Source organism: Cetorhinus maximus, unplaced genomic scaffold (assembly GCF_964194155.1).
Source record: "Cetorhinus maximus unplaced genomic scaffold, sCetMax3.hap1.1 HAP1_SCAFFOLD_973, whole genome shotgun sequence".
Lineage (NCBI taxonomy): Eukaryota > Metazoa > Chordata > Chondrichthyes > Lamniformes > Cetorhinidae > Cetorhinus > Cetorhinus maximus.
In genome coordinates, this window is record NW_027596915.1 from 28,466 (window position 1) to 52,500 (window position 24,035).

A 24,035-nucleotide genomic window follows, 5' to 3' on the forward strand; every position below is an offset into this window, starting at 1 on the left:
TGTCTGGGTGTGACTCTCTCTCTCTCTCTCTCCTGTCTGGGTGTGACTCTCTCTCTCTCCTTTCTGGGTGTGACTCTCTCTCCTGTTTGGGTGTGACTCTCTCTCTCTCTCTCTCTTGTCTGGGTGGGTGTGACTCTCTCTGTCCTGTATAAGTGGTGCTGTGAGTGTTATAGGAGTTACTCTATCTCTGACTCTGGGAACCCCACCCTGTCCTGTCTGGGTGTGACTCTCTCCTGTCTGGGTGTGACTCTCTCTCTCTCCTGTCTGGGTGTGACTCTCTCCTGTCTGGGTGTGACTCTCTCCTGTCTGGGTGTGACTCTCTCTCTCTCTCTCCTGTCTGGGTTTGACTCTCTCTCCTGTCTGGGTGTGACTCTCTCTCTCTCTCTCCTGTCTGGGTGTGACTCTCTCTCTCTCTCTCCTGTCTGGGTGTGACTCTCTCTCTCTCTGTCCTGTCTGGGTGTGACTCTCTCTCTCTCTCTCCTGTCTGGGTGTGACTCTCTCCTGTCTGGGTGTGACTCTCTCCTGTCTGGGTGTGACTCTCTCTCTCTCTCTCTCCTGTCTGGGTGTGACTCTCTCTCTGTCCTGTCTGGGTGTAACTCTCTCCTGTCTGGGTGTGACTCTCTCTCTCTCTCTGTCCTGTCTGGGTGTGACTCTCTCTCTCTCTCTCTCTCCTGTCTGGGTGTGACTCTCTCTCTCTCTCTCTCTCCTGTCTGGGTGTGACTCTCTCTCTCTCTCTCCTGTCTGGGTGTGACAGTCTCTCTCTGTCCTGTCTGGGTGGGTGTGACTCTCTCTGTCCTGTATAAGCGGTTCTGTGAGTGTTATAGGAGTTACTCTCTGACTCTGGGAACCCCACCCTGTCCTGTCTGTCTGGGTGTGACTCTCTCTCTCTCTCCTGTCTGGGTGTGACTCTCTCTCTCTGTCCTGTCTGTCTGGGTGTGACTCTCTCTCTCTGTCCTGTCTGGGTGGGTGTGACTCTGTCCTGTCTGGGTGGGTGTGACTCTCTCTCTCTCTCTCTGTCCTGTCTGGGTGGGTGTGACTCTGTCCTGTCTGGGTGGGTGTGACTCTCTCTGTCCTGTATAAGCGGTGCTGTGAGTGTTATAGGAGTTACTCTCTCTCTGACTCTGGGAACCCCACCCTGTCCTGTCTGGGTGTGACTCTCTCCTGTCTGGGTGTGACTCTCTCTCTCTCTGTCCTGTCTGGGTGTGACTCTCTCTCTCTCTCTCCTGTCTGGGTGTGACTCTCTCTCTCTCTCTCCTGTCTGGGTGTGACTCTCTCTCTCTCTGTCCTGTCTGGGTGGGTGTGACTCTCTCTCTCCTGTCTGGGTGGGTGTGTCTCTCTCTGTCCTGTCTAGGTGGGTGTGTCTCTCTCTGTCCTGTCTGGGTGGGTGTGACTCTCTCTGTCCTGTCTGCGTGGGTATCTCTCTCTCTCTGTCCTGTCTGGGTGGGTGTCTCTCTCTCTCTGTCCTGTCTGGGTGGGTGTCTCTCTCTTTCTGTCCTGTCTGGGTGTGACTCTCTCTCTCTCTGTCCTGTCTGGGTGGGTGTGACTCTCTCTGTCCTGTCTGGGTGGGTGTGTCACTCTCTCTCCTGTCTGGGTGGGTGTGACTCTCTCTCTGTCCTGTCTGGGTGGGTATGTCTCTCTCTGTCCTGTCTGGGTGGGTGTCTCTCTCACTGTCCTTTCTGGGTGGGTGTCTCTCTCTCTCTGTCCTGTCTGGGTGGGTGTCTCTCTCTTTCTGTCCTGTCTGGGTGTGACTCTCTCTCTCTGTCCTGTCTGGGTGGGTGTGACTCTCTCTGTCCTGTCTGGGTAGGTGTGTCACTCTCTCTGTCCTGTCTGTGTGGGTGTGTCTCTCTCTGTCCTGTCTGGATGGGCGTGTCTCTCTCTCTGTCCTGCTCTGGGTGGGTGTGACTCTCTCTGTCCTGTCTGGGTGGGTGTGTCTCTCTCTGTCCTGTGTAAGCGGTGCTGTGAGTGTTATAGGAGTTACTCTCTCCCTGACTCTGGGAATCCCACCCTGTCCTGTCTGCCTGGGTGTGACTCTCTCTCTCTCTCTGTCCTGTCTGGGTGGGTGTGACTCTCTCTGTCCTGTCTGGGTGGGTGTGACTCTCTCTGTCCTGTCTGGGTGGGTGTGACTCTCTCTGTCCTGTCTGGGTGGGTGTGACTCTCTCTGTCCTGTCTGTCTGGGTGTGACTCTCTCTCTCTGTCCTGTCTGGGTGTGACTCTCTCTCCTGTCTGGGTGGGTGTGACTCTCTCTGTCCTGTATAAGCGGTGCTGTGAGTGTTATTGGAGTTACTCCCTGACTCTGGGAACCCCACCCTGTCCTGTCTGGGTGTGACTCTCTCTCTCTGTCCTGTCTGGGTGTGACTCTCTCTCTCTGTCCTGTCTGGGTGGGTGTGTCTCTCTCTGTCCTGTCTGTCTGGGAGTGACTCTCTCTCTCTGTCCTGTCTGGGTGTGACTCTCTCTCTCTGTCCTGTCTGGGTGGGTGTGACTCTGTCCTGTCTGGGTGGGTGTGACTCTCTCTCTCTCTCTCTGTCCTGTCTGGGTGGGTGTGACTCTGTCCTGTCTGGGTGGGTGTGACTCTCTCTGTCCTGTATAAGCGGTGCTGTGAGTGTTATAGGAGTTACTCTCTCTCTGACTCTGGGAACCCCACCCTGTCCTGTCTGGGTGTGACTCTCTCCTGTCTGGGTGTGACTCTCTCTCTCTCTGTCCTGTCTGGGTGTGACTCTCTCTCTCTCTCTCCTGTCTGGGTGTGACTCTCTCCTGTCTGGGTGTGACTCTCTCCTGTCTGGGTGTGACTCTCTCTCTCTCTCTCTCCTGTCTGGGTGTGACTCTCTCTCTGTCCTGTCTGGGTGTAACTCTCTCCTGTCTGGGTGTGACTCTCTCTCTCTCTCTGTCCTGTCTGGGTGTGACTCTCTCTCTCTCTCTCTCTCCTGTCTGGGTGTGACTCTCTCTCTCTCTCTCTCTCCTGTCTGGGTGTGACTCTCTCTCTCTCTCTCCTGTCTGGGTGTGACAGTCTCTCTCTGTCCTGTCTGGGTGGGTGTGACTCTCTCTGTCCTGTATAAGCGGTTCTGTGAGTGTTATAGGAGTTACTCTCTGACTCTGGGAACCCCACCCTGTCCTGTCTGTCTGGGTGTGACTCTCTCTCTCTCTCCTGTCTGGGTGTGACTCTCTCTCTCTGTCCTGTCTGTCTGGGTGTGACTCTCTCTCTCTGTCCTGTCTGGGTGGGTGTGACTCTGTCCTGTCTGGGTGGGTGTGACTCTCTCTCTCTCTCTCTGTCCTGTCTGGGTGGGTGTGACTCTGTCCTGTCTGGGTGGGTGTGACTCTCTCTGTCCTGTATAAGCGGTGCTGTGAGTGTTATAGGAGTTACTCTCTCTCTGACTCTGGGAACCCCACCCTGTCCTGTCTGGGTGTGACTCTCTCCTGTCTGGGTGTGACTCTCTCTCTCTCTGTCCTGTCTGGGTGTGACTCTCTCTCTCTCTCTCCTGTCTGGGTGTGACTCTCTCTCTCTCTCTCCTGTCTGGGTGTGACTCTCTCTCTCTCTGTCCTGTCTGGGTGGGTGTGACTCTCTCTCTCCTGTCTGGGTGGGTGTGTCTCTCTCTGTCCTGTCTAGGTGGGTGTGTCTCTCTCTGTCCTGTCTGGGTGGGTGTGACTCTCTCTGTCCTGTCTGCGTGGGTATCTCTCTCTCTCTGTCCTGTCTGGGTGGGTGTCTCTCTCTCTCTGTCCTGTCTGGGTGGGTGTCTCTCTCTTTCTGTCCTGTCTGGGTGTGACTCTCTCTCTCTCTGTCCTGTCTGGGTGGGTGTGACTCTCTCTGTCCTGTCTGGGTGGGTGTGTCACTCTCTCTCCTGTCTGGGTGGGTGTGACTCTCTCTCTGTCCTGTCTGGGTGGGTATGTCTCTCTCTGTCCTGTCTGGGTGGGTGTCTCTCTCACTGTCCTTTCTGGGTGGGTGTCTCTCTCTCTCTGTCCTGTCTGGGTGGGTGTCTCTCTCTTTCTGTCCTGTCTGGGTGTGACTCTCTCTCTCTGTCCTGTCTGGGTGGGTGTGACTCTCTCTGTCCTGTCTGGGTAGGTGTGTCACTCTCTCTGTCCTGTCTGTGTGGGTGTGTCTCTCTCTGTCCTGTCTGGATGGGCGTGTCTCTCTCTCTGTCCTGCTCTGGGTGGGTGTGACTCTCTCTGTCCTGTCTGGGTGGGTGTGTCTCTCTCTGTCCTGTGTAAGCGGTGCTGTGAGTGTTATAGGAGTTACTCTCTCCCTGACTCTGGGAATCCCACCCTGTCCTGTCTGCCTGGGTGTGACTCTCTCTCTCTCTCTGTCCTGTCTGGGTGGGTGTGACTCTCTCTGTCCTGTCTGGGTGGGTGTGACTCTCTCTGTCCTGTCTGGGTGGGTGTGACTCTCTCTGTCCTGTCTGGGTGGGTGTGACTCTCTCTGTCCTGTCTGTCTGGGTGTGACTCTCTCTCTCTGTCCTGTCTGGGTGTGACTCTCTCTCCTGTCTGGGTGGGTGTGACTCTCTCTGTCCTGTATAAGCGGTGCTGTGAGTGTTATTGGAGTTACTCCCTGACTCTGGGAACCCCACCCTGTCCTGTCTGGGTGTGACTCTCTCTCTCTGTCCTGTCTGGGTGTGACTCTCTCTCTCTGTCCTGTCTGGGTGGGTGTGTCTCTCTCTGTCCTGTCTGTCTGGGAGTGACTCTCTCTCTCTGTCCTGTCTGGGTGTGACTCTCTCTCTCTGTCCTGTCTGGGTGGGTGTGACTCTGTCCTGTCTGGGTGGGTGTGACTCTCTCTCTCTCTCTCTGTCCTGTCTGGGTGGGTGTGACTCTGTCCTGTCTGGGTGGGTGTGACTCTCTCTGTCCTGTATAAGCGGTGCTGTGAGTGTTATAGGAGTTACTCTCTCTCTGACTCTGGGAACCCCACCCTGTCCTGTCTGGGTGTGACTCTCTCCTGTCTGGGTGTGACTCTCTCTCTCTCTGTCCTGTCTGGGTGTGACTCTCTCTCTCTCTCTCCTGTCTGGGTGTGACTCTCTCTCTCTCTCTCCTGTCTGGGTGTGACTCTCTCTCTCTCTGTCCTGTCTGGGTGGGTGTGACTCTCTCTCTCCTGTCTGGGTGGGTGTGTCTCTCTCTGTCCTGTCTAGGTGGGTGTGTCTCTCTCTGTCCTGTCTGGGTGGGTGTGACTCTCTCTGTCCTGTCTGCGTGGGTATCTCTCTCTCTCTGTCCTGTCTGGGTGGGTGTCTCTCTCTCTCTGTCCTGTCTGGGTGGGTGTCTCTCTCTTTCTGTCCTGTCTGGGTGTGACTCTCTCTCTCTCTGTCCTGTCTGGGTGGGTGTGACTCTCTCTGTCCTGTCTGGGTGGGTGTGTCACTCTCTCTCCTGTCTGGGTGGGTGTGACTCTCTCTCTGTCCTGTCTGGGTGGGTATGTCTCTCTCTGTCCTGTCTGGGTGGGTGTCTCTCTCACTGTCCTTTCTGGGTGGGTGTCTCTCTCTCTCTGTCCTGTCTGGGTGGGTGTCTCTCTCTTTCTGTCCTGTCTGGGTGTGACTCTCTCTCTCTGTCCTGTCTGGGTGGGTGTGACTCTCTCTGTCCTGTCTGGGTAGGTGTGTCACTCTCTCTGTCCTGTCTGTGTGGGTGTGTCTCTCTCTGTCCTGTCTGGATGGGCGTGTCTCTCTCTCTGTCCTGCTCTGGGTGGGTGTGACTCTCTCTGTCCTGTCTGGGTGGGTGTGTCTCTCTCTGTCCTGTGTAAGCGGTGCTGTGAGTGTTATAGGAGTTACTCTCTCCCTGACTCTGGGAATCCCACCCTGTCCTGTCTGCCTGGGTGTGACTCTCTCTCTCTCTCTGTCCTGTCTGGGTGGGTGTGACTCTCTCTGTCCTGTCTGGGTGGGTGTGACTCTCTCTGTCCTGTCTGGGTGGGTGTGACTCTCTCTGTCCTGTCTGGGTGGGTGTGACTCTCTCTGTCCTGTCTGTCTGGGTGTGACTCTCTCTCTCTGTCCTGTCTGGGTGTGACTCTCTCTCTCTGTCCTGTCTGGGTGGGTGTGTCTCTCTCTGTCCTGTCTGTCTGGGAGTGACTCTCTCTCTCTGTCCTGTCTGGGTGTGACTCTCTCTCCTGTCTGGGTGGGTGTGACTCTCTCTGTCCTGTATAAGCGGTGCTGTGAATGTTATAGGAGTTACTCTCTCTCTGACTCTGGGAACCCCACCCTGTCCTGTCTGCCTGGGTGTGACTCTCTCTCTCTCTGTCCTGTCTGGGTGGGTGTGACTCTCTCTGTCCTGTCTGGGTGGGTGTGTCTCTCTCTCTCTCTGTCCTGTCTGGGTGGGTGTGACTCTCTCTGTCCTGTATAAGCGGTGCTGTGAGTGTTATTGGAGTTACTCCCTGACTCTGGGAACCCCACCCTGTCCTGTCTGGGTGTGACTCTCTCTCTCTGTCCTGTCTGGGTGTGACTCTCTCTCTCTGTCCTGTCTGGGTGGGTGTGTCTCTCTCTGTCCTGTCTGTCTGGGAGTGACTCTCTCTCTCTCTCTCCTGTCTGGGTGGGTGTGACTCTCTCTCCTGTCTGGGTGTGACTCTCTCTCTCTCTCTCCTGTCTGGGTGGGTGTGACTCTCTCTCCTGTCTGGGTGTGACTCTCTCTCTCTCTCTCCTGTCTGGGTGGGTGTGACTCTCTCTCCTGTCTGGGTGTGACTCTCTCTCTCTCTCTCTCCTGTCTGGGTGGGTGTGACTCTCTCTCCTGTCTGGGTGTGACTCTCTCTCTCTCTCCTGTCTGGGTGGGTGTGACTCTCTCTCTCTGTCCTGTCCTGTCTGGGTGGGTGTGACTCTCTCTGTCCTGTCTGGGTGGGTGTGACTCTCTCTCTCCTGTCTGGGTGTGTCTCTCTCTCTGTCCTGTCTGGGTGGGTGTGACTCTCTCTGTCCTGTATAAGCGGTGCTGTGAGTGTTATAGGAGTTACTCTCTCTCTGACTCTGGGAACCCCACCCTGTCCTGTCTGGGTGGGTGTGTCTCTCTCTCTGTCCTGTCTGGGTGGGTGTGTCTCTCTCTCTGTCCTGTCTGGGTGGGTGTGTCTCTCTCTCTGTCCTGTCTGGGTGGGTGTGACTCTCTCTGTCCTGTATAAGCGGTGCTGTGAATGTTATAGGAGTTACTCTCTCTCTGACTCTGGGAACCCCACCCTGTCCTGTCCTGTCTGGGTGTGACTCTCTCTCTCTCTGTCCTGTCTGGGTGGGTGTGTCTCTCTCTCTGTCCTGTCTGGGTGGGTGTGACTCTCTCTGTCCTGTGTAAGCGGTGCTGTGAGTGTTATAGGAGTTACTCTCTGACTCTGGGAACCCCACCCTGTCCTGTCCTGTCTGGGTGTGACTCTCTCTCTCTCTGTCCTGTCTGAGCTGTGCACAGGATCGGCTCTGATGTCGGGAATGGCGCTGAATATCCAGAGATCCCGCCAGCGCCGGGATGGGATCGGCTCCAACAGTCTGGCCAGTAAGTTCCTGCAGCAGGATTACCAGGATCTGCTGGATCACTGCCTTCAGACTGGATCCCTCTTCCAGGATCCCGCTTTCCCGGCCGCTCCTTCCTCGCTCGGATTCAAGGATCTCGCCCCGGATTCCTACAAAACTCGGGATGTGATGTGGAGGCGGCCCCGGGTGAGTCAGGGAGGGGGAGAGGGGGAGAGGGGGAGAGAGAGGGGACTGGGGTCTGGGACTGGGACTGGGGCTGGGTTTATATGGATTTCAGCAAAGCCTTTGACAAGCTCCCACATGGGAGACTTATAGAACCATAGAACACTACAGCACAGAAAACAGGCCATTCGGCCCTTCTAGTCTGTGCCCAAATATTATTCCACTAGCCCCATTGACCTGCACCCAGTCCATAACCCTCCAGACCTCTCCCATCCATGTATCTATCTAATTTATTCTTAAAACTTAAGAGTGAGCCCACATTTACCACGTCAGATGGTAGCTCGTTCCACACTCTCACCACTCTCTGAGTGAAGAAGTTCCCCCTAATGTTCCCCCTAAACCTTTCCCCTTTCACCCTAAAGCCATGTCCTCTCATGTTTATCTCTCCTAATCTAAGTGGAAAGAGCCCACTCGCATTTACTCTGTCTATACCCCTCACAACTTTGTAAACTTCTATCAAATCTCCCCTCATCCTTCTACGCTCCAAGGAATAAAGTCCTAACCTGTTTAATCTTTCCCTGTAACTCAACTCCTTAAGACCCGGCAACATCCTGGTAAATCTTCTCTGCACTCTCCCAATCTTACTGATATCCTTCCTGTAGTTAGGCGACCAGAACTGCACACAATACTCCAAAGTTGGCCTCACCAATGTCTTATACAACCTCACCATAACATCCCAACTCCTATACTCAATACTTTGATTTATGAAGGCCAGTATGCCAAAAGCTTTCTTTACAACCCTGTCTACCTGTGACGCCACTTTCAGGGAATTATGTATCTGAACTCCCAGATCCCTTTGTTCCTCTGCACTCCTCAGTGCCCTACCTAGGAGTCAAATGCACATGGGATACAGGGTAATTTGATAAGGTGGATTCAAAATTGGCTTAGTTGTAGGAGACAGAGGGTGATGACAGAAGGATGCTTTAGTGACTGGAAGCCAGTGTCCAGAGGCGTACCACAGGGATCTGTGCTCGGTCCCCTATTATTTGTCATTTATATAAACGATATCGATGACTATGTGGGGGGTAGGATTAGTAAGCTTGCGGATGACACAAAGATTGGCTGGGTGGTTAACAGTGAGGTTGAGTGTCTTGGGCTACAGGAAGATATAGACGGGATGGTCAAATGGGCAGATAAATGGCAGATGGAATTTAACCCTGAAAAGTGTGAGGTGATACACTTTGGAAGGAATAATTTGATAAGGAAGTATTCAATGAATGGCATGGCACTAGGAAGTTCTGAGGAACAAAGGGACCTTGGCATGTGTGTCCATAGATCTCTGAAGGTGGAGGGGCATGTTAGTGGGGTGGTGAAAAAGGCATATGGGTCACTTACATTTATCAATCGAGGCATAGATTACAAAAGTAGGGAGGTCATGTTGGAGTTGTATAGAACCTTGGTGAGGCCACAGCTGGAGCTCTGTGTGCAGTTCTGGTCGCCACATTATAGGGAGGATGTGGATGTGATGAAACATTTAAGTTATGAAGAGAGGTTGGATAGACTTGGGTTGTTTTTGTTGGAGCAGGGAAGACTGAGGGGCGACCTGATCGAGGTGTACAAGATTATGAGGGGCATGGACAGGGTGGATAGGGAGCAGCTGTTCCCCTTAGTTGGAGGGTCAGTCACAAGGGGGCATAAGTTCAAGGTGAGGGGCAGGAGGTTTAGGGGGGATGTGAGGAAAAACTTTTTTACCCAGAGGGTGGTGACGGTCTGGAATGCGCTGCCTGGGAGGGTGGTGGAGGCAAGTTGCCTCACATCCTTTAAAAAATACCTGGATGAGCACTTGGCACGTCATAACATTCAAGGCTGTGGGCCAAGTGCTGGTAAATGGGATTAGGTAGGTAGGTCAGGTGTTTCTCACGTGTCAGTGCAGACTCGATGGGCCGAAGTGCCTCTTCTGCACCGTGTGATTCTGTGATTCTACATTTAAGGGTGCAGGAGTACCGGGTTTCACCTAACATTCATGCCACACAAGTGTCAGGCAATGACCATCTCCAACAAGAGAGAATCTAACCATTTGCCCATGATGTTCAATGGCATTACCATCACTGAATCCCCCACTATCAACATCCTGGGGGTTATCATTGACCAGAAACTGAACTGGACTAGCCATATAAATACTGTGGGTACAAGAGCAGGTCAGAGGCTGGGAATCCTGCAGTGAGTAACTCACCTCCTGACTCCCCAAAGCCTGTCCACCATCTACAAGGCACAAGTCAGGAGTGTGATGGAATACTCCCCACTTGCCTGGATGAGTGCAGCTCCCACAACACTCAAGAAGCTCGACACCATCCAGGACAAAGTAGCCGCTTGATTGGCACCCCATCCACAAACATTCACTCCCTCCACCACCGACGCACAGTAGCAGCAGTGTGTGTACCATCTACAAGATGCACTGCAGAAATTCACCAAGGCTCCTTAGACAGCACATTCCAAACCCACGACCACTACTATCTAGAAGGACAAGGGCAGTAGATAGATGGGAACACCACCACCTGGAAGTTGCCCTCCAAGTCACTCACCATCCTGACTTGGAAATATATCGGCCGTTCCTTCACTGTCACTGGGTCAAAATCCTGGAACTCCCTCCCTAACAGCACTGTGGATGTACCTACACCACATGGACTGCAGCGGCTCAAGAAGGCAGCTCACCACCACCTTCTCAAGGGCAACTAGGGATGGGCAATAAATCCTGGCCCAGCCAGCGACGCCCACATCCCGAGAATGAATAAAATAAATTAAGTGGGCTAGTAACGCAGAGAGTGTGGCTTCAAACCTCACAGCAGTTGTTTAAGAATTTGAATTGAAGTTGAGGAATCTGTTGGTGAAAAGCTCCAATCGGCACTGGTGACCATGAAGTGAACAAATTGTCATAAAACCCAATGGGTCATTCATGTCCTTTCGGGTGCCATCCTTACCCGGTCTGACTGGAAAGGAAGGAGATGTTACCCAGGGAAAGTGGAGGTCATTCAGAGACTAGTAACCTTTAAACTGATCAGGAGGAGGCATTGGATAGGATATCTGTCCTTCAAGTTGACATGGCACTGGGACTGGATGAGATACTGAGGGAAGTGAGAGTGGGAGTTGCAGGGGCACTGGCCATCATTTTCCAATCTCCCTTTGACTCAGGCCTGGTCCCAGAGGGTTGGAGGATTGCGAATGTTACACCCTTGTTCAGAAAAGGGGGTAAAAATAAGCCCAGCAACTACACACCAATCAGTTTAACTTCAGTGGTGGGGAAACCTCTAGAAACAATAATTAGAGACAAAATTAATTGTCACATAGACAAATGTGGGTTAATGAAGGAAAGCCTGGATATCTTAAGGGAGAATTGTGTTTAACGAACTTGTTTGAGTTTTTTGAGGAGGTAACAGAGAGGGTTGATAAGGGAAACGCTGTTGATGTGGTGTATATGGATTTCCAAAAGGCATTTGACACAGTGCCACACAACAGACTTGTGAGAAAAGTTATTGCTCATGGGATAAAAGGGACAGTAGCAACGCGGATACAAAATTGGCTGAAAAATAGGAAGCGGAGAGTAATGGTCAATGGACTTTCGGGCTGGAGGGAGGTTTGTAGTGGAGTTCCCCAGAGGTCAGTGGTGGGACCCTTGCTCTTCCTGCTGTATATTAATGACCTAGACTGTGGTGTGCAGGTCATGATTTCAAAATTTACAGATGGTACGAAGGTTGGAAATGTTGTCAACTGTGATGGGGATAGTCTTCAATTTCAAAAGGACATAGACATGTTGGTGGATTGGGCAGGCAAGTGGCAGGTGAAGTTCAATGCAGAGAAGTGTGAGGTGATTTATTTTGGCAGGAAACATATGGAGAGACAGTATGAAATAAAGGGAGAAACTCTAAAGGGGGTGCAGGGACAGGGGGACCTGGGTGGATATGTATATAGATCATTGAAGATGGCAGGACAGGTGGAGAGAGCAGTTAATGAAACATATAGTATCCTGGGCTTTATTAATAGGGGCATAGAGTACAAGAGCAGGGAGGTTATGCTGAATTTATATAAGACACTGGTTAGACCCCAGCTGGAATATTGTGTACAGTTCTGGGGGCCACACTATCGGAAGGATGTGAGGGCAGTAGAGAGGGGGCTGAAAGGATTAATTAATGACCTCATGGTGAAGGCAGCCCTAGGTAGCAGTGATCATAATATGATTGAATTTTACATTCAGTTTGAGAGAGAAATGAATGCGTCCATGACTGCTATTTTAAACTTAAATAAGGGCAATTATGAAAGCAGAGTTAGCTAGAGTGAACGGGCAAATGAGGTTAAGGGATATGTCAATAGGGGTTTAGTGACAGACATTTAAAGGGATATTTCAGAATACACAGAATAGATACATTCCAATGAGAAAGAAAAATCCCAAGGGGAGAATCCACCATCCGTGGTTAATTAAAACAGTTAAAGACAATATCAAACTTAAAGAAAAAACATATAATTACGCAAAGACAGGTAGCAGGTCAGAAGATTGGAAAGAATATAAAACACAGCAAAGAATGACAAAAAGATTAATAAGGAGGGAAAAATTAGAGTATGAGAGAAAGCTAGTGAGTAATATAAAGATGGATAGTAAAAGTTTCTATAGATAATTAAATAAGAAAAGTTAACAAAGGGAGCATTGGTCCTATAGAGAGTGGGTCTGGGGAACTGATAATGGAAAGTAGGGAGGTGGTGGATGAATTAAACAGGTATTTTGCTTCAGTCTTCACTATAGAGGAGACAAGTAACATCCCGGAAATAGGTACAGGCCAGTTAGCCTAACATCTGTCATAGGGAAAATGTTAGAAGCTATTATTAAAGACGTTATAACAGGCACTTAGAAAAATTCAAGGCAATCAGGCAGAGTCAACATGGTTTTGTGAAAGGGAAATCATGTTTAATCAGTTTATTGGAATTCTTTGAAGGAGTCACATGTGCTGTGGATAAAGGGGAACCGGTGGATGTACTGTACTTAGATTTCCAGAAGGCATTTGATAAAGTGACACATCAAAGGTTATTGCAGAAAATAAAAGCTCATGGTGTAGGGGTAACTTATTGGCATGGATAGAGGATTGGCTGGCTAACAGGAAGCAGAGAGTTGGCATAAATGTGTCTTTTTCTGGTTGGCAGGATGTGACGAGTGGTGTGCTACAGGGATCAGTGCTGGGGCATCAGCCTTTTACAATTTATATAAATGACTTGGATGAAGGGACTGAGGGAGTGGTGGCTAAATTTGCTGACAACACAAAGATAGGTAGGAAAGTAAATTGTGAAGAGGATGTAAGGAGGCTACAAAGTGACATCGATAGGTTAAGTGAGTGGGCAAAGATCTGGCAAATGGAGTATAATGTGGGCAAATGTGAAATTGTTCATTTTGGGAGGAAGAATAAAAATCAAGCTTATTATCTAAATGGTGAGAGATTGTAGAGCTCTGAGATTCAGAGGGATCTGGGTGTCCTAGTGCATGAATCACAAAAGGTTAGTTTGCAGGTCCAGCAGGTAATTAGATGTTATTTAATGTGAGAGGAATTGATTACAAAACAGGGCATCAGTGAGACCACATCTGGAGTATTGTGTACAGTACTGGTCTCCTTATTTAAGGAAAGATGTAAATGTGTTAGAAGCAGTTCAGAGAAGATTTACCAGACTACTACCAGGAATAGGGCGGGTTGTCTTATGAGGAAAGGCTGGACAGGTTAGGCTTGTATCCACTGGAGTTTAGATGAGTAAGAGGCGACTTAACTGAAACCTTTAAGATCCTGAGGGGTCTTGACAGGGTGAATGTGGAGAGGATGTTTCCTCTTGTGGGAGAATCTAGAACTAGGGGTCACTGTTTAAAAATAAGGGGTCGCTCATTTAAGACAGAGATGAGGAGAAATGTTTTCTCTCAGAGGGTGGTGAGTCTTTGGAACTCTCTTCCTCAAAAGGCGGTGGGAGCAGAGTCTGAATATTTTTAAGGCAGAGCTGGATAGATTCTTGATTAACAAGGGGGTGAAAGGTTATCGGGGGGAGGCAGGAATGTGGGGTTGAGGTTACATTCAGATCAGCCACGATCTTACTGAATGGCAGAGCAGGCTCGAGGGGCCGAGTGGCCACTCCTGTTCCTAATTCATATGTTCGTATGTATGTTAGAAAAGATTCATGAGAATGGTTCCAGGGATGAGGGACTTCAGTTATGTAGATAGATTGGGGAAGTTGGGACTGTTCTCCTTGGAGAAGAGGAGGTTGAGAGGAGATTTGATAGAGGTATTCAAAATCATGAGGGGTCTGGACAGAGTAGATAGGGAGAAACTGTTCCCATTGGTGGAAGGATCGAGAACCAGAAAGAACAGATTTAAAGTGATTGACAAAAGGAGCAATGGAGACATGAGGGAAATGTTTCACACAGCGAGTGGTTAGGATCTAGAATGCACTGTCTGAGAGTATGGTGGAGACAGGGTCAATCGAGTGGTTAGGATCTGGAATGCACTGTCTGAGAGTATGGTGGAGACAGGGTCAATCGAGTGGTTAGGATCTGGAATGCACTGTCTGAGAGTGTGGTGGAGACAGGGTCAATCGAGTGGTTAGGATCTGGAATGCACTGTCTGAGAGTGTGGTGGAGACAGGGTCAATCGAGTGGTTAGGATCTGGAATGCACTGTCTGAGAGTGTGGTGGAGACAGGGTCAATCGAGTGGTTAGGATCTGGAATGCACTGTCTGAGAGTGTGGTGGAGACAGGGTCAATCGAGTGGTTAGGATCTGGAATGCACTGTCTGAGAGTGTGGTGGAGACAGGGTCAATCGAGTGGTTAGGATCTGGAATGCACTGTCTGAGAGTGAGGTGGAGACAGGGTCAATCGAGTGGTTAGGATCTGGAACGCACTGTCTGAGAGTGTGGGGGAGACAGGGTCAATCGAGTGGTTAGGATCTGGAATGCACTGTCTGAGAGTGTGGGGGAGACAGGGTCAATCGAGTGGTTAGGATCTGGAACGCACTGTCTGAGAGTGTGGGGGAGACAGGGTCAATCGAGTGGTTAGGATCTGGAATGCACTGTCTGAGAGTTTGGTGGAGACAGGGTCAATCGAGTGGTTAGGATCTGGAATGCACTGTCTGAGAGTGTGGTGGAGACAGGGTCAATCAAGGCTTTCAAAAGGGATTTAGACTGTTACCTGAAGAGGGAGAATGTGCTGGGTTATGGGGCGCGAGGCACGGGGTGAATTGCACAGTCAGGGAGCTGATGCAGACACTATGGGCTGAATGGCCACATTTTGTGCTTGAATAATTCTGTGGTTGTGTATGTGACTCCAGTCACCGAGCACTGTGCTTGACTGAACTGTACTCAAATCTCCCAAAAGAACCCAACCATTTGCAATGTACTCAGCTAAGTTCTTCCTGGATTGGTGGTGAGGCCTGGGGTAAAAGGGCAGCCTTGGCAGTGTGAGTGTCGAATGCAGATGGGACTGGACGCTGATTACTGAGCTAAGCCGCAGGCTGGACTGTATTTAATCTTTTTCAAAAAGCAAACTTGCCTTGATTTTAAACGGCAGCCACACCCATATCTGTGCAAACAAGCCTGCAGCTGCACACATTTCCAATAACAGGCTGCTTCGAACAACAGGAGCCCTCGCAGCTCCGAGCTATTCCCACTCTCAACTTCAGCCAGCGCTCACTGTGTTCAATTACAGCAAGGCACGGGGTCCGCCCAGCACTGGGACTGTAACAGACTGTAACACAATGTACCCCGCCAGTAGCAGCAGTGTGTGTACCGTCTACAAGATGCACTGCAGGAATTCACCAAGGCTCCTTAGACAGCTCCTTCCAAACCCACGACCACTACCATCTAGAAGGACAAGGGCAGCAGATAGATGGGAACACCACCACCTGGAAGTTCCCCTCCAAGTCACTCACCATCCTGACTTGGAAATATATCGCCGTTCCTTCACTGTCACTGGGTTAAAATCCTGGAACTCCCTCCCTAACAGCACTGTGGCTGTACCTACACCACATGGACTGCAGCGGTTCAAGAAGGCAGCTCACCACCACCTTCTCAAGGGGCAACTAGGGATGGGCAATAAATGCTGGCCCAACCAGAGAAACCCACATCCTATGAATGAATAAAAGGAAACAACTGTACCCCAGTGTTATACAGTGACAGACCTGTCCCCACCAATACTGTACCCCAGTGTTATACAGTGACAGACCTGTCCCTACCAGTACTGTACCCCAGTGTTATACAGTGACAGACCTGTCCCCACCAGTACTGTATCCCAGTGTTATACAGTGACAGACCTGTCCCCACCAGTACTGTACCCCAGTGTTACACAGTGACAGACCCACCACCACCAGTACTGTATCCCAGTGTTATACAGTGACAGACCCGTCCCCACCAGTACTATACCCCAGTGTTATACAGTGACAGACCTGTCCCCACCAGTACTGTACCCCAGTGTTATACAGTGACAGACCCGTCCCCACCAGTACTATACCCCAGTGTTATACAGTGACAGACCTGTCCCCACCAATACTGTACCCCAGTGTTATACAGTGACAGACCCGTCCCCACCAGTACTGTACTCCAGCGTTACACAGTAACAGACCTGTCCCCACCAGTACTGTACCTCAGTGTTATACAGTGACAGACCTGTCCCCACTAGTACTGTACCCCAGTGTTATACAGTGACAGACCTGTCCCCACCAGTACTGTACCCCAGTGTTATACAGTGACAGACCCATCACCACCAGTACTGTACCCCAGTGTTATACAGTGACAGACCTGTCCCCACCAGTACTGTACCCCAGTGTTATACAGTGTCAGACCTGTCCCCACCAGTACTGCACCCCAGTGTTATACAGTGACAGACCTGTCCCCACCAGTACTGTACCCCAGTGTTATACAGTGACAGACCTGTCCCCACCAGTACTGTACCCCAGTGTTATACAGTGACAGACCTGTCCCCACCAGTACTGTACCTCAGTGTTATACAGTGACAGACCTGTCCCCACTAGTACTGTACCCCAGTGTTATACAGTGACAGACCTGTCCCCACCAGTACTGTACCCCAGTGTTATACAGTGACAGACCCATCACCACCAGTACTGTACCCCAGTGTTATACAGTGACAGACCTGTCCCCACCAGTACTGTACCCCAGTGTTATACAGTGTCAGACCTGTCCCCACCAGTACTGCACCCCAGTGTTATACAGTGACAGACCTGTCCCCACCAGTACTGTACCCCAGTGTTATACAGTGACAGACCTGTCCCCACCAGTACTGTACCCCAGTGTTATACAGTGACAGACCTGTCCCCACCAGTACTGTACCCCAGTGTTATACAGTGACAGACCCGTCCCCACCAGTACTGTACCCCAGTGTTATACAGTGACAGACCTGTCCCCACCAGTACTGTACCCCAGTGTTATACAGTGACAGACCTGTCCCCACCAGTACTGTACCCCAGTGTTATACAGTGACAGACCTGTCCCCACCAGTACTGTACCCCAGTGTTATACAGTGACAGACCTGTCCCCACCAGTACTGTACCCCAGTGTTATACAGTAACAGACCTGTCCCCACCAGTACTGTACCCCAGTGTTATACAGTGACAGACCCGTCCCCACCAGTACTGTACCCCAGTGTTATACAGTGACAGACCTGTCCCCATCAGTACTGTACCCCAGTGTTATACAGTGACAGACCTGTCCCCATCAGTACTGTACCCCAGTAGGAGTCTTACAAGGAAGGTAGATGAATTGTGGGTGTTGATTAACACATTGGAATATGATATTGTTGCTATTGCAGAGACATGGTTGAGGGAAGGACAGGACTGGCAGCTCAATATTCCAGGGTATAGAATCTTCAGGCGTGACAGAGGAGTGTGTAAAAGAGGAGACAGCTTTGCACTATTGACCAAGGAGTCAATTACTGCAGTAAGGAGGTATGGTATCTTAGAAGGTTCCTCAAATGAGGCCATATGGGTAGAACTTAAAAATAAAAAGGGAGCAATCACTTTGCTGGGAGTGTAATATAGGCCCCCAAACAGTCAGGGGAGATAGAGGAGCAGATATGTAGGCAAATCTGAGAAGTGTAAAAATAATAAGGTAATAATCATAGGGGATTTCAACTCCCCCAATATTAACTGGGATAGTCTTAGTGTGAAAGGCTTAGAGGAGGTGGAATTCTTAAAGTGTATCCAGGAGTGCTTTTTGGGCTAGCACTTAGAAAGAGAAGGGGCGATACTGGGTCTAATCTTAGGGAATGAAGCCAGGCAAATTGTAGAAGTGTCAGTGGGGGAGCATTTCAGTGATAGTGAGCATAACTCTGTAATATTGAAGGTAGTTATGGAAAAGGACAAAGGTGGACAGGAAATAAGGGTTCTGAATTGGGGAAAGGCCGATTTTAATATAAGACAGGATCTGGCCAAAGTGGACTGGGAGCAGCTACTTGTAGGAAAATCCACATCAGAGCAGTGGGAGTCATTCTAAAAGGAAATAGAGAGAGTTCAGGGCCAACATGCTCCTGTAAAGGTGTTATCCCACCAAGGGCTAACTTGTTTACACATTGTGTACACATTGTTCACAGATCAAACTCCTGTTAGAATAGCACGCCTGGTCATGGAGGAAGCTACAAGAATAGCTCAATTGTATGTAGAAGCTTCTGGAGAGTAAATTGAGAGGGGGGTGTGTGCAAGTGGATTTCGCCATCTAATCGGCCAGGAGGTTAGCCCAGTCAGCTACTTCCTATGCTATGGCCGGGAGATTGATGAATTGGTGGGAGATGGTTAGAATGGGTATGACGATAGTCACAGGAATTATGCTCTTATGGGCTATCGGACTCTGCTGCTACCAACATAAACCCTGGAAAGGGACTCTCCAGGCACAGACAGTAACAAACCAAAACTGCGCATCAGTTCCCCGACCTATGCGTACTCTGAGGGAGAAGACAAGGGAAGGGAAGGTTATGTTGTACCACCAGGTGGTTTAGGATTCCTCTGGCGGTCTGGACAACTGGCCACCTGAAGGACCAGGAGAGGAATTCTCAACTTAAGGTGTGGCCAGCGTGGGCTTTGCCAAGGGCCAAAAGGGGAGACTGTTTGGGAGAAATTAAAAATGCTAAAAGAGAATACAGTAAGAATTTACTGAAAAACCCTTAACATCTCCAGGCAGACATGGCTGCTAAACATATTAAAAGCTGAAGATTATCAGATGAACATTGCACAGCCTTGAGAGTCAGACAGGAGACACAAGAAAGGACATAAATTAGGTTAAGTGTACTCCCCTCTCACATAGGGAAGGGGCAGATGGTTTTAGCTTAGATATGGGAAGATCAACAATGGACAAAGAGGGGGCTTTGATGAAACACAGTCTTGAGTTGTGAGAACCAAGGTCTTTGCGTACGTGTTTTAATTTTGATTGGATAATATAATTATGTATACATCCTTTAGAATAATTGGTTAGCAAAATCACATGTTTATGTACTCAATAGGATAGAGTTAGCATGGGACTGGTGTCAGTTACCGATTGGATGTATTCAAATGTACTCAAATGCATTATGATAAGAAAAAGTACAAAAGTAATGAAACGTAATCAATCTGGGAGCAGGATCTTCATTCTGTCGAATGGATGTGGCTCCCTTGCATAAGCTTGAATAAAACTGGTTATAGGAAGCCTGAGTCTCTGTGGTCGCTGTGTGATCGGGGATTGTAACTTCTCCTCTTCAACTGGCCTATGTGGTAGTTGCAGAATAGGAGGGAGTACCATCTTCAACAAGTATTCCATGGTTCTGCCTGGCAAATGGAAGTCTCCTATAGTAAATGGGTCAGTCACCTGTAGGCAGAAACTCGGGTTGTTAGCACAATGTAAGTCCCCATAAAGGGACTCAGCCTTGCTGGTCATGAAGCACCATTGAGTTGCGGACACCTGAATTGCCTTAAATGCTTCCTGAATGGGTAAAGCGGTGAATGTAACTTTGCCGGTGTTTGTAAATACCTCCAGTGTTTGACATGTGCACACAATGTAATTTCTTCATTCTGAACAACAGTCTCTAGTACTCATCAGTACCCTGTCTTTTACATAGGATATAAATCCAGCTAGCCCCACGCCGAATACCATCCCCCCTTTATCTCCTCCTAGGGACTCGAACCTCTGGCTGTTCGGGAAAGCCCTGTTTGGATGATGTTCTTGGGGATTGGCCATGATGAGTTTTATCACTCCATCCTCTCCTCCACCTTGGGGTTGTGGTAATCACCAAATCCTGCCGCACCTTGTGTAAATTTCTGAGGTTTAATTGGTAAACTGACTGGAACGTGTGTTCGGGAATTGTCCTGAACCTGATATCCTCAATGTCGGATTTTACCCCGTCAGTAAATCTCGTGCTAGCCTATCACATACCCTCCCTGTGGTTTGTGATTCGGCCGTGTCTATTACCCCATCTGCAGTCTGCCTAAGGACCTGTGGCAGACCCTCTCTGTAGCTCCCCGACTGTCAGGTCCACATCCGGTCCCGTGCGGACTGTAGCATAACCCTCGGGCGGTCTCCTGTCCCGTGCGGACTGTAGTGTAACCCTCAGGCGGTCTCCTGTCCCGTGCGGACTGTAGCATAACCCTCGGGCGGTCTCCTGTCCCGTGCGGACTGTAGTGTAACCCTCAGGCGGTCTCCTGTCCCGTGCAGACTGTAGCATAACCCTCGGGCGGTCTCCTGTCCCGTGCGGACTGTAGTGTAACCCTCGGGCGGTCTCCTGTCCCGTGCGGACTGTAGCGTAACCCTCGGGCGGTCTCCTGTCCCGTGCGGACTGTAGTGTAACCCTCGGGCGGTCTCCTGTCCCGTGCGGACTGTAGTGTAACCCTCGGGCGGTCTGAGCAGTCACCCAGGAGGCATCATTTCACTCATAGATCTAACCTGAATTAAGCCTGGAACTGGCAATCCCAAATCACCCTCCGATGTCTCCTGGTGTACTTCTTTCTAACCTAGCCTGTGCTTTTACTCCAATTCTCAGAACGATTTGAAATTTATAGCCATTGACTATCCTCTCCCGTTGGCTTCTAGCCCATTTTATGGAATCCTGGTGACTGTGACAAGTGGTGTGTAACACTGACAGGAGTCCGGAGATAGTGTATGTCACTTCCAGAGATACCATAGGTACATCATGTAATAGTGGTTTTGACTTTCCTATCCTGACTCTCCCATCCCGGGGGGGGTGCTTACTACATCTGGACATCGAGTGGGTCTTTGATATCGATACATCGTCACGGTGAAACATTGAGTATCATAACAACCTCTGCCTATTACATATTTACATGTTTCTTGACAATATTGCCCCTCAGGACCCGGTTCCCAAACAAAGGGAGGTCGGTCCGTCCATCCGGTGGTCACATTAATCTCTTGTTACGTCTAAATGCTTGTTGATGACAGACTGGTAGGGGGCGCGTACATTCTACATCCCCCAAACCACCAACCCAGTCCAGTTCTATTGTCATAAATCCCGATTCTCCTTCCCCCACCACTCGTGTCTATGCTAATGCTTAGTGAGGTGTTACTGGGTGTGTATTTCCCGCTAGGGTGTATCCTCCAGAGTGCATTCGTCAGTTCATCATTGTCCTTACCCTTGGGTAAGTCCCACCATCCCGTGAAGATCCCATTGTTACACTCCAGTGGTGTTAGCTGGATTGGCTGCCCTAATGCTGTTAAATGTAAAGTACTCTTACAACTCTTTGTGTGATCACACGTGGGGGTTCCTGTTCCCAATTGTTTGTTTGATGTGTCCGTGTTGTGACTTGATCCCTGATCCAGGTGTTGGGCGTTGTTAGCCATTCCCCACTCCCTCCTTGGGGCAGCAGTATGTACTGCCCAGGGTGAAGGCAGGTGTCATTATTCACTTTAACCGCTGGTGTTTCCCATGTCAACACTGACACGCCCATAGCCAGGATCACAGACCTGTGGAAACATTAACATTGGCTCCCGTTGTCTGGGTTATCGCTTGGTGATTCATCATATATCTTTAACTGTGTGGAATGCCTCTGTTTATTTCCCATTTCCATATCTATAGGTGCACACGGATCACCTGTCATCATTACCTGGTATGGTCCATGTCACCTGGGCCAAACCCTGTTCACTCAGGGCACACCCTGACCATCACCTTATTCCCCACACCGGGGGCGGGGGCGGGGGGGGGTCTGTTGTTGCTCTTTGGATTTGCCTGTTTCCATATCCTTAGTCATCTGTCAGTCTCTAACCTCCTCTCTCAACCCATGTAATTCCTTACTGAATTCCCTTACATAGTCCTGTATTTTTCCATCCAGTTTATTACCTCCTGCTGCTGTCCCACGTTGGACCTCAATTCCTTAAGCTGTCTACACAACTCTACAATGTACCTTCTTACCCTATCTTTCAATGGCTCACTATCTTCACTTCCAATGGCAGTTCTCTCTGGGAGCTGCTTAACTCTCTCTGTCATCAGAGTGTTAATCCTGTGGTCTTACTCTTTGTAGCTCACAGGCACATTAATATAATCAGTAATACATCTAGTTAGCCTGTTCCCAGCTTTCCCTTGACCAGTATCTATCTTGTGGTAAATTGTTAGGTATTATTTCTCCTTACCCTTCAGTTGCCTCAATCACAGATACCGAATAGTTTTACCTCCTCAGGTTTTTTTGTCCTGACCACAATCATCCTAAGATTCTCTTGAGGTCAGTTTCTCTATTGTTTTGATCATTTAAAATGTTTCCTTCCTCTTTAGGCCATATTAACTATTCTATGTCAACGGGGATCTCTGTGTCTAGATCTTTGCTTATCTCCCCCTGTGCAGACATTGGAATGGCCAGATTATCAAATTCACTTCCCTTAAAACAGTTTGTATATGGTGCCCTCTTTCCCGAACTCTTTCTCCTACTTGCCTCCTACCATTTTACACATACAACAGCTACCATCTAATCTTGTTCAGGTGTCTGGAGAGATTTTACAGTCCAATAAAATATTCTCCCCACAGTTTTCAAACAGAAATTAGGCATTGACATGTTTTGCTTCCTTATCTTCTTCTCAAACCACATCTTATTGTTTTAAAACTAACCCACTAAATTATGTCTGACTTTTCTTTTTAGCATTATCCCAGATTCATTAACTCGGCAAAAATGGGATTTCTGCCAAACTTTGTCAAGTTCTTGAGTTTAACTTCCCATTTTGGGAACAGACTGACAAATATAAAAGCTTGCAGTATTTGAATTAGTGCCAATTGTTGTCAAACCTTTTAAAATAAAAATTCCCTTTTGAGAACTTTACAGAATCACAGAATCTCACAGTGCAGAAGAGGCCCTTCGGCCCATCGAGTCTGCACCGACACGTGAGAAACACCTGACCTACCCACCTAATCCCATTTACCAGCACTTGGCCCATAGTCTTGAATGTTATGATGTGCCAAGTGTTCATCCAGGTACTTTTTAAAGGATGTGAGGCAACCCGCCTCCACCACCCTCCCAGGCAGCACATTCCAGACCGTCACCACCCTCTGGGTAAAAAAGTTTTTCCTCACATCCCCCCTTAACCGCCTGCCCCTCACCTTGAACTTATGCCCCCTCGTGACTGACCTTTCAACTAAGGGGAACAGCTGCTCCCTATCCACCCTGTCCATGCCCCTCATAATCTTGTACACCTCGATCAGGTCGCCCCTCAGTCTTCTCTGCTCTAACAAAAACAACCCAAGTCTATCCAACCTCTCTTCATAACTTAAATGTTTCATCCCAGGCAACATCCTGGTGAATCTCCTCTGCACCCCCTCCAGTGCAATCACATCCTTCCTATAATGTGGCGACCAGAACTGCACACAGTACTCCAGCTGTGGCCTCACCAAGGTTCTATACAACTCCAACATGACCTCCCTACTTTTGTCATCTATGTCTTGATTGATAAAGGCAAGTGTCCCATATGCCTTTTTCACCACCCCACTAACATGCCCCTCTGCCTTTATCAAGAACCAAACCTCAAAATTTTAAACTTTGTAAGAACTGTAATTTATGCTATCAAAATTAAAACAACCCCTTTTTCGTGTGTAATGATTTGTATCCAGATTAGAATCCCACATGTTTATTGGCACATTCTTTATCTTTGGATAGCATCAAAAGTAACCTGTTAAATTACACCACACTTTACATCTTCAGATTGTCCCAAATTCAAATTCCAGTGCTGTTGGGAAGCAGATTTCCTTTAATATTTAATTCATCTCTTCAAAAGAAACCCCTTTTTATCCATTGGAACCACCTAGGCCATGTGTTTGTGTCTTTTGGTTTTCCTAGAATCTTTCTGAATTTCAGGTAATCTTTTTCCCTCAGAATTTTCGAATCTGAGCTTGTGTGTATTAATCCCAATCAGCTTGGAAGCTGATGATGAGGGTTATTCCCTACTGGTCTGCAAGGGGGTGGGACAAGGGTTCATCTCAAACCAAGGCAAACCCTG

General features: G+C 49.3%; 1 protein-coding gene across 1 annotated transcript in view; it reads left to right on the forward strand.

The window, feature by feature from the left end:
• Positions 1 to 7,124: 7,124 nt before the first annotated feature.
• Positions 7,125 to 24,035, forward strand: part of LOC144675366 (calpain-2 catalytic subunit-like) — a gene marked incomplete at its 3' end in the record, with an annotated part of 93,180 nt that continues 76,269 nt past the window's right edge. Inside the window, exon 1 of the mRNA XM_078536195.1 lies at positions 7,125 to 7,583. Within this exon, the coding sequence (XP_078392321.1) occupies positions 7,347 to 7,583 (237 nt within the window). The remainder of the gene's footprint in view (positions 7,584 to 24,035) is intronic.